The 12010-nt window shown below is 44.9% G+C and overlaps 1 protein-coding gene across 3 annotated transcripts in view; it reads right to left on the bottom strand.

The window, feature by feature from the left end:
- Positions 1–5356: 5356 nt before the first annotated feature.
- Positions 5357–12010, bottom strand: part of P130cas (Serine_rich_CAS and FAT-like_CAS_C domain-containing protein p130CAS) — a 79140-nt gene continuing 72486 nt past the window's right edge. For all 3 annotated transcript variants that reach the window (XM_077686466.1, XM_077686467.1, XM_077686468.1), the window contains one exon: positions 5357–10561. In XM_077686466.1, coding sequence (XP_077542592.1) covers positions 9311–10561 — 1251 coding nt within the window. In that variant the 3' untranslated portion in view covers positions 5357–9310. The remainder of the gene's footprint in view (positions 10562–12010) is intronic.

Here is a 12010-nt window from a genome sequence, read left to right as displayed (position 1 = left end):
CACGACGGTCGCGAGCAAAGAGTTATGTTTTTCTTTCTATCCCCGGCATTGCGGCCAATGAGAGGTCGAAGATTTTCATAAACTCCCGGATGTAATGGGCCCAAAACACTGCTTCCCAAGAAGAACACTAGGGATCCCTGACGTACGGGCACTGTGCGCACCTGGCGTCGAAGGGTCGAAGGCGAGCTTCAGGCCGGAGGTGTCAGATGCGTGCGGCTGATGGCTGTAGCGTCCTCACTCTCCCTCCCCGAAAAGCAAAGGACGCCGGGCGCAGCCCCGGCTCCGGCAGATCCGATCCGGCACATTTTGTAACTGCTCCTCTCCCTTCTGCTTGACGCGGCGCGATCTGGTTGTGCATGGGCGGTGGTTGATCGGTGCTCGAAGGCTACTGAAATAATCGGCGCATTCTAACTGTGCCTATATTTTTTTTTTCTTTCTACCCGACGCCGAAGCAGAGAAGTATTCTTGTCCATTTTGCAAGTGACGCAAAAATTATTCAGTTGCGTTACGTAGAACTGAGATAGCTCATCGCTTCATGCGACGTACCCATCTACTGATTCAGAAAGAAAAAAACAACAGCTTTAGTAGCGTTCTGTTGGTCAGTGGCCTGTTTGGCCAGTAGCCAGTGGCCTGTTCATTATTTCTATTGCACATTGTGGCATGAGTGCCTGTTAGTAAATTCTGCCCAGTTATTTATTTTTTAGCCATAAAAATTGCGGAAACTTAAAAGAGGCAAGTAAAGTAAGGGAAATATACATACAACAGGTGCTACACACAACATAGTGCCTGTCGTGTATAATTCAATTTAGCATTACCTTTCTTAAAGCCGAAGTGTGCACCTACTATCTTAACACAAAGTACTTCCAGACTAGATGTCTGTTCGCTTTAGGTTTAAGGGGCACGAAGGGCTGAATACTTTTTTATTTTAACTGGAAGGTCACGCATTTCGTAGTTCTCTCAGCTTTTGTTCGACAGCTAACGACGCCTTGTTTATTAAGAAATAAATAGTTTAAGCGGGCATTGATCTCTGGCGTTTCCCTTCCTTTTTTGTGTGTGTGTGTGTGTGTGACAAAGCGCTCAGACCGAGCCAGGGCCTGGCTTTACTTGATCATCGCCATCTTCCTGAGTGCTTCTTCTTTTGGCTTTCACTTTAGTAGCAAAGATTGAAAGCTGATCAGAAATGGTCTTTTTAAAGCCACCATGGTATGGCAGCACCCAAGGATGTGCTGCTGCCTGGGGCAAAAAAGGAAAATACACATGCAAAATTGGCCAGCAATCGAGTTCGGTCAGCAATCGGTAGCCAGCGCGCCGATTGTGCTAATCCCCGACTTTTGCCATTGGCTGTTGTATACGCATACATTTATGTGCTAGCAGTAAGCAGGTATGGTAGGCACTCGCATTCACCCGCAAGCACCTCTTTACTCTGCCTGTCCCGCAAGGCGAAACATTTAAACAAAATCCAAACATGCAATGCCTACTGCCTGTAGTGATGCATCCTATTTCGTAATATTGCTAGCTGAGGTTTGTCTATTCTAAACAGTGAGTGCTCCTCAAAACTTTGGGCATACATGTAATTTGCGTTTGCGTGTCCCTGCATCAGTATTTATTTTAGGAGAACGCATCAAGTTCCACCAATCCCATTTCACCATGCATTCGCAATTCATGATGTCACAAACTCTAGCGTGGGACGTGTATGGGTCGTCGATGCCTCTTTTCATGCTTCTGGCGTTTCCTGTGTTAACAAGTAACTACTGCTGCTACAAGTGGTATTTTTGTATTCACGGTGCTGTTATTTTGGTTATATAAACCAACTTTTATTTTTTAGTGTCTCTTCTAGTATGCTTACTCGTACTAATGATAAGTACCCGCCGCGGTGGCTCAGTGGCTAAGGCGTTGTGCTGCTGAGCACGAGGTCGCGGGTTCGATTCCCGGCGGCGGCCGCTGCTTTTCTGATGGAAGCGAAAAGCAAAAACGCCCGTGCGTACGAGATTTCGGCGCACGTTAAAGATCCCAGGGTGGTCAAAATTAATCCGGAGCCCTCCACTACAGCGCGTTTCATCGCCTGCGTTGCGTCGGCGCGTTAAACCCCACAATCCAATCCAAGTTTAAGTTAAGTGCCTTGCAGTAGTAAAAAGAACTTTGAACATCTTTTACCTGAGTAAAAGCTGCAGATAACTAAACACTAGCTTCTACTGCCCTATTTCCAACTAAGGCAAGTGTAAAATCCCATGTTACTATAGTAGAGATTTGAGCCACCAACTTATCGTGAAAACGCGATAAGTTGGTGGCTCAGGTTGGTTCTAAACTTAAGTCAACCAAACACCTCTTGTAATGTACTTGTACTGCATTTGAAAATGTAGCCATATGCCTTTTATTTCTCTTTTTCAGATACTGCAGACCAAGCAGAGTTCAGGCAAAAGGAGGCAGCACAGTCAGTTCATAAAACCCGTTTACAGGCACTGCGCTTCAAATATATTCATAATTCCAAAGACAATCACTGCGAAAAACAAGCTGCAAGAACCCAAAACACTGCACATGAAACAAGCAGCGGTAAGACTTTGCCCCCCCTAATCGAGAACTCTGCGCAAGCCTATGGGCACTGGGTTGCATCCTGTCCCCCCACTTTCCAGACATTTTGCAGTTTTGTGTGAAATAAAGTTGTGGCTGACCGCTGTCATCTTCCCCTTAAATATTAAACAGCCTGTATTTGTATGTTAATACGAGAGCATCAAGTGGCTCATTGAGCAAATAAGTCGCTGTGCCATAAACGCAGACGAATTCCCAGTGACTTGCAGATATATGGCTCCTGAATTCTTACTGCCTATGTTCGCAGCCAACGAGAACGCAGTTTGATGTGCAGCAGAGGGAAGGGGTGACATGAGCGTGCCATAGCCTGATGTTAGACCTAACGTCGCGCTTTGAGGGCTAACATCAACCAACCAGTGCCAATGAAACAGCACTCTCATTGTAGTTGAAGCTGAAGGGACAGGTTGACGCAAGACCTCTCAATGCAGTGTTTGGCCTAAGCTTGTCACCTCCGGCACACACCCGACATATGCTGCATAGCCTGGTAAAGTGCTACAAAAGAAATGTGCCCATACTCTAACGCTGAGTTGAAAGAGAAAAAAATGTTGATAATAAGTGGGCACACTCGGCAATTAAACAGTACTTTCCCGTCCACTACATCATAAGAAGTGCTTAGGTGTCCTTGTAATTAAGTGAAGGCTTTCCCCAAGATCACCTTAGGTCAGAGATGCTGATGCAGAAACGTTAAGCTGTGCCATATCAAGGTTAAAATTATACGCTGTTATAGGTTAAATAAAGTTAGATTGGTTTACAGAAAACGTACCTTCCGTGCCTGCAGGATTGTTTCAACGTAGAGGGAAAAAGTGACTTTGAGGAGCAGCCAGCACACGAGGTTTGCTACAAAATTTTGTTGATTAAGCGAACGAAGATGCCCGATTTTAATGTGTTCGTAGATAAATGTCTGGAGCGTACATTAACACTCTGCATCGGTCCTGAAACAATAACTATGGCTACTTTCCTTGAACTCTGTAAATCCCAGGAAGGGCATCTGCCCTGCACTTGCACCTTTTGCAGGTACTGTGGGTGCCTTTGGAGCCTGAATGGCAGCATGCTTTTTCATTTCCCGTTTAGGAAGTGCGTAAGCTAGACTAAAGCCACTATGCCATTCTGTTTATGATAACCATTCAATGGGTCAGTTTTGCAATCCTGAATTTATGAAACATTCATGACTTTTTTTATTCAACTGTGGGTGGCTATTCAAGGCATTTGTGAAGGCATTCAAGTGCTTATTACTGCCATGTTGGTCGGCAGTGTTTCTGGTGATGGCTTGTAACTAGAGGTGTGCAAATATTTGAAACGTTGAATACTTCGCAAATTGCATTTGCAATTTGCTTCAGTTCGCAGAGCATTTTAACATTTGAAGTGCCAGATTCTTTTTTAAAATAGTTGAAATTACGAATAAAGGACAAAAAGTTGACTTTGCTGCAAGACACGCATGCTTTCTAAACCTCCACGCATAGCACGCAGTTTTTTGGGAGGTTAACTCCCCGCACACCACTTCAGCTGCACGAAAAATTAAGTCGGCACTAACAATGGGGTGTGTTAGCTAAGTGGAAAGCTAACGTGCATGCAAATTTTGTAAGTGGAAAAGGAGTGGTCAAGCTCATAGTTGAGGAAGTGGGGAATTAACAGTGAGTAAACAGTTGCTGCCTCTTGGCTATCCCTACAGTAAGATACCTGCTCATGCCAACCACTGCATGTCTGGCAAGCACCCCCCTTACCAATGACTAGGACAACTACCATCGATCGGATATACTCCCCATGTTCAAATGGTGAACTTGCATTTCTTGATGACAATGACTGCTAAGTTCTTAGCTTTGCTGTGCACTGGTAAATAAACACACAGATGAGGAAAGTCCCCGCTTCCTACACATTGCTCGATTTCCAGTCGGCTTTTATTATTCATATCCGATTTACAGTCAAATATTTTATGCTCATATGCCTCTAGACTGATGCAAAATTTTTATGGTTGGTGTGCTCACTACATATGTCAGTGGTCATGATACTGTCACATCCTGCATGATCGCTCTCTGTGCTATCTGAAAGTAGTGAAAAAAGGAAGTGCAGTGATGTTATTTGAAGCGTTGAAATAAATTGTGGCTTGTGTTCCGTGTATTTTTTGGCTCTACAGGCAAAAGGCCTTGCAGCAAAGCAAACTTTATTAAGAGTGCACGGCGGCAAGCCATTGTAACTCGTTTTATTAAAATTTTCTCCAAAAAAATTACAATTGGCCACTAAGACAACTCCATCATTATTCAGAGTTTCATTTACTTGTCATAATTGCTTCGCAGTGAAGCTGTAAAAGTTACAGAATATTCGTGTGCTGTCAGTACATGGGCGTCTATGGGACAGCCCCATGCTCGTCTGCTAGAATAAAACTCTTGTCCTTCCAAGTTTAATTATTTACAATTCCATAGTTGCTAGCATAGTGTCATGGTGTGAAAAATAATACATGTACGTTGTGTATTTCGTACAGCTTTTGCTGGTTATCCACCTTGGAGTGGAATGGCCGCATTTTTTTTTTTTTTTTTACATATTTGAAAAATGAAATTTCACTGCCAAGTGGGTTGTGTAAGGTCTCAAGGACGAGTGATGGTCCAGGTTGTAAACTAACAGCACACCCTCAAAAACATGACGACGGCGGTGTTGTAAGATATCACTGAAAACAGCCACTGCATACGACGGCCTGCCTGTAGCAACAGACCTTTTTCCCACCAAACACCAAGCAGAGCTACAGAAGCAGGTTGACATACATCAGCACCAAAGACAATTTAGTTGGGTACATTTTTATTAATATGTACAGTATTGTCTGTATTAATGTACAAAACACCTCTCTGCAACTAACAAGTTTTTCAGTGTTGTACCACTTGCATTCTTCAAACAATACTGCATGAACATAGGGTTCAGACCATGACAGCATGGAGAGCCATCTCCCACACGTGTACAAGAGTAATGTGGAACCGGCACATTAAGTTCAAAAGATGTGGCAGCTGGTGCACGAAAAACTTCAGCCGCAGGACTTGGGAGGGGCCAAATGTGGAAAGAAAGGGAAGAAGCGAGGACTTGAGGATTGCACAGAATGTTGGCTTACGCTCGCACACTTTTGACAGTAGGCATGGTTTCGATTGCACTGAGATCGAAGTAAACATTCTGACTAGGAACTCTACTAAAGGTGGTGTGGATTGCTAGTGAAGCAGGGCTCATCAGGAACTAGAGTTAAAGCAGAGCATTGCTTCAAGCTGTGCAGCGAGTGTTGCCCACAAAGAACGCCTGTTGCTATGAGACGTGCATGTTCTCTGCAGCCGTCCACAAGTTGTTCTACAAATCGTGGCACGTTTCCGACTCTAGCTTTGCAGGCCTTTGTATGGGCTGGGCATAAGCACAAAGTGGGCAGTGGATGGCTTGTACAAACACCGCTTTCATTCGTGCCATCCATACATGATGAGAACACACTAGGCATCGCTGCGTCTTCAGCTCTTCACATTTAACAAACGATTGTAGGACTTGAAAATTTGGCTTGTGTGTCAGAAAGCTCATTGTAAGTTTTATATCTGTAACGGCTGTACAAAGTCAGGACAGCTATGAGAGGTCAGCTTTAGAAATTGCGAATACAGCACAAACAGCAAGCAGAGATATGCTCCGTACACTGAAGATGCTTCACATGGGTATGCCCTGTAATCAAGCGTGAAGCATCATACAACAACAAGATGCATTCTGCTCTCCGTACACTAGTCGCCCTGTAGTGGCACTTCTAGCAAAGTAGTATAGTACAATCTTTGGCACACTCAAAAATGAAACTGGTCGAAACAATAGGCATCCTCTCGTGCCCCTAGCAAGCACTCTGCCAGCTTAGCACAGTCTTGCTGTTTTAGGCTTCCCAAAACAAAGGATGTTTTATTTATTTCTGCCAATGGAATGCCAGACAAAGACTTCACGACATCAAAAAGCACACACAAAATTACTCAATCAATCTACTGCACACTTCATTTTGATCTCTCTCAGCGCTGGAGTCAAATAAGACCCCCACAGCAGCTGGTAAAAGGTAACGCAGTCTAACTGTGAACAAAAAATACTCCGAACCAAAACGCATGCAAGCATTCAAAGGTGCTTCAAAGACTGGAGTGTTCAAAGGATGTTTAGAATGCTGCACACAGTCAGAATTAGTTTCATGCATAGCTTGCAAAGCAGCACTCTCAGCATGACATAGCAGGGTGTCTATGTCAGGGAAATCTTGAACTCCAAGAACATTTGGGAATTGTAAGGAATTACCGGAGACGTGCAAATATGCAAAAATTTAAATAGTTTTGTGAACTGTACCTGCTATTAGATTCAATTTGCAGTTTAGGTATTGCATTTTTTTGGATACACAAAACTGATGAATAATAAAAGACTGTCGAGTTTCCTGCTAGGCACCGGCCCCTCCACCTGGCTTCGCCGCATGCCTCTCACCTTTGTGCTGGCTTTTTTGCAGGACACACTGCAGCTGTGCAAAAAAAGCCTCTAGTTGACAAAAAAAGAAACTGAAAACAAAACTTTTTTTTTTTTTTGCAAATTCAGTTCACATTCAAATAAACAACCCCAAGAATTTAATTCAAAATAAACATGGTTTCGAATTTCATGTTTCCGCCACCCTTCAAAAGAGAAGCCCTTCCACCTAGCTTCACCACACGACTTTTGCCTTTGTGCTGACTTTTTTTGCAGGACATTGCAGCTGTGCAAGAAAGACACTAGATTGAAAAAAAATAAAAATACTGAAAATGTAACCTTTTTTTTGGATTTTCAATTGACATTCAAATAAATTAACCTTATGAATTTATTATGGCAGCATTCAAAAGAGAAGCTTATTAAGAAATTGAGGTGCATAATGTAGTGGTGCCCTCAGTCTTGACAGTCCAAGTTTCTCTCCCATCACTATTGCGCTCAACATGCATAACTTCATCAGTCATCAGCAATATTCAGTGCCTCATGCCTAGGCTTGAGACTAAAACTGCTGAAGAAAGAAAAGAAAGATTGCAGGTATCATGTCCAGAATAAACAAAGAAAAAAGGGGCAAGCAGGGCTTGTTAACTGATGTGAAAAAGAAGTGAAAGTTAGTTAACAAAGAAGAACTTGAAGCCACTGTCCAAAGCAAAAATAGGCTCTCGTAAAACATGAAAAAAAAAAAGTCTATGTTGCAGTATGACTGCTACATCTCAATTTGTTTAATTATTACGTTACAATGCAGTGGTTGTGAAATTTGGTCGTTAGTGTAAAGTGAGAGCCAGTGAGAGAGTAAGTAATAAAGCAAAGCAGTGAAAAAAAACCTGTAAGTCGGGCAACATAGAATGGGTCATTTGCTAGGCACCCTGCACACATAATACACCTTTGTTACACTTAAGTGGTTTGATGTAAGTAGCGAAAAATTCGGCAGTTTGAAGGGCACACACTCGAGTTGGGAACCACAGCCTCAAAGGGGTGGGAAAAGAACTGTACAGCCCAACTGCAATGAACAAACAATCTTATCACAAATGCCAAAGCTGTAAACAGGCCCCAGCATCTGAAATGAAGCTTGCGTCAGCGTAGCAAAACCTACATGCCAACATGCATTCCGGAGAATCACCAGGTGCACTTCACATAATTCATTCCACCTTTAATTACCTCGGCTAAAAAGAAAAACTTCTGAAGCGACAAGGAAAGCTTCAAACTAAAATTTCAAGGACAACCACAGTCAGTGAAGGCAGCCGACTTTTGAAAGTCCTTGTGACGTTCCACCATTAGTGCTGCAATGGTGGTTTATAAATTTTATGCAGCAACTTAACCCATGAAATTTAGTATTAAAAAACACGCACGCCACATTACTTATGTAGTAGCATAACCTCAAAAATAATATAAAAGACATTACATTCAATAAAATAGCAATACACATGTATTATGCAACCTTGCCACCCAGAGCAAGCTTACTACAAAGCCTAATGCGATAGAAATGGTGCGTCCTTGCAATGGTTTAGGTTAACTCTGCTGGTGCTTTGAGCATGTTTCCAATAAAGGCCACAGGTCTATTTTTCTAAACCGAAGACTACCATGCATTACTTTTTTTTTTTCACCTGCATGTGGCAATGAGGGTAGTATGAATTGGTTATGAAAGAAGCATAGCCAAGGCCTCAAAATACTATATAAAATGTGCAAAATGCCGAAATGTAAGCACACACACACACAAAAAACAGGATTTCATGAACGTTGCCTAGCAAGCTGCAAGTTTAACTAGTAAAAACAAAAGGAGTTGGTTGTGGGTGCTAGTTTGGCAATCATTGGCACCTATAATTATTTCCTCACCTTACCCTGTATGCAAGCAAATGTACGTACCTGTACCGACCACTAGTTTGTACAATAATTATCATCGGGTCAAAAATGATGCTGCATCTGCAATAACTTTATGATTCAGATTTTTTTTTTACTCATTATGGTGCCCCAGAGCCCAAAACATCAGTTTTTTTATGTGCACGTATGTACATACCTATTTATGAGACCGCTATTATGAATCCAACAAACAGTTTGCATTCTACTGCACCCTAAGCCGAAAATCCAACAGAGGTACCTAGGCAGCAGGATCAGCACGTTTAGCAGTGGGTTACTTTCAACGACCTAGAATTTTCTAGCACACACTCGCTGTTAGAAATACTGAAATGCCCCTGCTTCCAACATGCGGACACTTGAGCACGTCCAGAAAAGGAGGTCAGTGCCGTTATTATCTCTTGGCCTGCATGACGACCACTTTGAGGTCGTTGGCCAGGTGCGACACGTCCACAATGCTGTCCACCATTTCTTGCACAGCTGCCACGGATGGGAACTGCAGAGCGGCTTTCTTGGTGCTGTTGATGAGCACCTTCAGGGCTTCACACAGGCTGCTCGAGCACTGCAAAACTTGGTTCTTAATATCAGCGTTAAGGATGTTGCGATACACTGTGTCCCCCATGTAAACCAGCTTGTGAGCACTAATAACGACAAATTTGCTATGTCCGATGAACACCTTGGGAGGCTGGTTGTTCTCAATGGTCGCCAAGAAGGCATCGATGGCGTTAGTCAGAAACAGAATGTGGGTGTCGATCTGGGCACCATAAAAGTTGAGGATCTGCAGGTCGTTCTGGTCCAGACCTGGTGCAGCCGGCTCCTGCACTATGCCTTCGACAATGAGCTGCGACTGCTGCACGAGCTTGTCAAAGGACTGACTCAGTTCGGCCGGCAAAGCGGCCTTGATCTCCTCGTTCTCGCGCTCCACGGACGCTTTGGACTCCAGGTTGACATAGTCGTAGTCGCTGGCCCACTGGTCTTCCTCCTTGCGTGGGGGGGGTACGGGCAGCGGCCGCTCCTGAAGGGGCCTCCCCGATTCGCTGATGAGCGGAGACTTCTTGAAGATGAGCGTCGAGTTGCCCTGTATGGTGGAGGCCACCTGCTGGATGTCCTCGGTGAGCCCCCGGGCGCAGGCCACCAGCTGGTCCAGCTCGTCGGGGCCAGCCTCCCGGCTGGAGCCCAGCTGCCAGCCCTTGTCGTCCAGCGCCTGCGTCGTGGCCACGACCACCTGGTACGAGTCCACCAGGGGCTTGGTCAGCCGGCCCAGCTTCTGGTACAGCTTGCGGTCCTCCACGTGCGAGGCATTAGCCAGGGCCCCCTGGGCAAAGTGGAGGAACTCCCGCAGAGAGGTGCGCACTTTGTGGCAGCTCGTCTTGATGTCGTACAGCCGCGTCTCGGCCGTGCCGCTCTCCTGCCGCTTGAGCGTGGAGTGGGTTAACGAGAAGAGTTTCCCGATAGCACTGGTCAGCTCCTGCTGCACCTTGACCAGCACCTCCAGCGCTGCGTCCCGCTCCAGGTGCAGCTCCTTGAGCTCCCCCACTGTCTCGTAGTCCCGGGAACTGCGCGAGTCACTGCTCGACGAAGAGTGCCTCCTGCAGCCGTCTGCCTCATCCACCAGGGGCTGTGGCAGGGGAGCGTCCCGGGTCACCTGCACCGTGGCACAGCCTCCATGAGCCCCTTTGCTCTCCAATGCACACAGCCCTCGTAATATGCTCTCGAGCATTACCTAAACCTACAATTTTTTACCCTGGTCGTCACAATATTATGGCACCCACAGTGTTAGTCACACAGAAGCTCTGTAGTCCCATTATGTTCTTCGAAATACTATGGACCATACGCAGTGACGACATGAAATCCACATGACGGCGCGTTGCATTGCCTCTGCCGACTAAAAAGAGTGCCTGCACTTCAAGTGCACATACGGACTTGGCTAGCATGGCCTCTGTGGGGTAAAATCTACGAATAGCGTATCACATGCCAACGTAGGGATGCATAGCTCAATGCTGCATGCATCTACAATCTGGAGCAGTGATATGTGGCAATTAAATCAGACGTTGATGCCACAGAGTGGTGAACACTGTTCTGTGTGTGAGGCCCAAAGTGATGCGTCACAGCTCGATACAGATCCAAAGCAACATGACACGGTTTCAAAGGGAGGTGGAGCAACCCAATGCAAGCCCGATGCGACTACAAGGTGACTCCAAGCTATCGCTGCTCGACTCACTTGTGGTTGTGTAGTGGAGTGTAAATTTTTTTAACGCCAAAAATGCAGTTAAGAGTTGCGGTTTACAGAATTCACTAGTCACATGCGATTGGGTACTCCCACCGATCACTTGTACGTGGTTGCCATGGCGTCAACAGGTCCCCCTTTCCTACGCCAGGCAGCTTGGGTGCATGGTGCTTGTTAGCTTATCCCCTTGTATGCTTCCTACATTGCTCGTGCCAGCAAGCAGCCTTTGAACGGAGACAGCAAACTTGTCATAAAGTTATTACACTGCTTATAACCCAGCTACAGCACAACGTAATTTCTGATTTCGGATAGGAAGCTTTAAGGTATAGTAAAGGTCTTCCTAATTTGGACATTTTTTACACTACTCAGATTTTTACACAGCATTTTGGCTGCCTGATTTGGTGGATATAGCATGACAGCCATGCATGTGAAAGGCCAAGTGCAAGGCCAGTACCGTGGTGAAAGGCAAAGTGGGCAGGACTTGCTTTGGGTAACAAAGGCATTACCAAATATTAGGGGTGTGCAAATATCAAATAGTAACTTTCAAATCGAATATCGAACCGAATTCGGAAAAAAAGCCGAATATCGAATCGAATATCAAATATCAATTTTTTTTAGGGGCCTCGATTTTTCAAAGGTTGAAAAACAAACGCTACTTCGCATGTTCGGGAGCCATGTCGTTCTTTTTCAACCCAAAGAACGCACTTTTAAACTCGTTCGCAGAAGTCCAGTCACCAAGCCACTATGAGGCGGTACTTCAGGAATCAGGAGTGGGCACGATACGCATTTGGGGAGAAAAAAAAAAAAAAAAAAAAGACTTGCACTGGAGTTGCTTTACTGCAATCATAGGCAACGCCTAGACAGCGC

This window comes from Haemaphysalis longicornis, unplaced genomic scaffold (assembly GCF_048455015.1).
Source record: "Haemaphysalis longicornis isolate Haplotype H1 unplaced genomic scaffold, Haemaphysalis longicornis Haplotype H1 scaffold_1, whole genome shotgun sequence".
NCBI classification, from domain to species: domain Eukaryota; kingdom Metazoa; phylum Arthropoda; class Arachnida; order Ixodida; family Ixodidae; genus Haemaphysalis; species Haemaphysalis longicornis.
The sequence above is the reverse complement of the archived record's forward strand: the minus strand, read 5'-3'. Positions and strand labels throughout refer to the sequence as shown.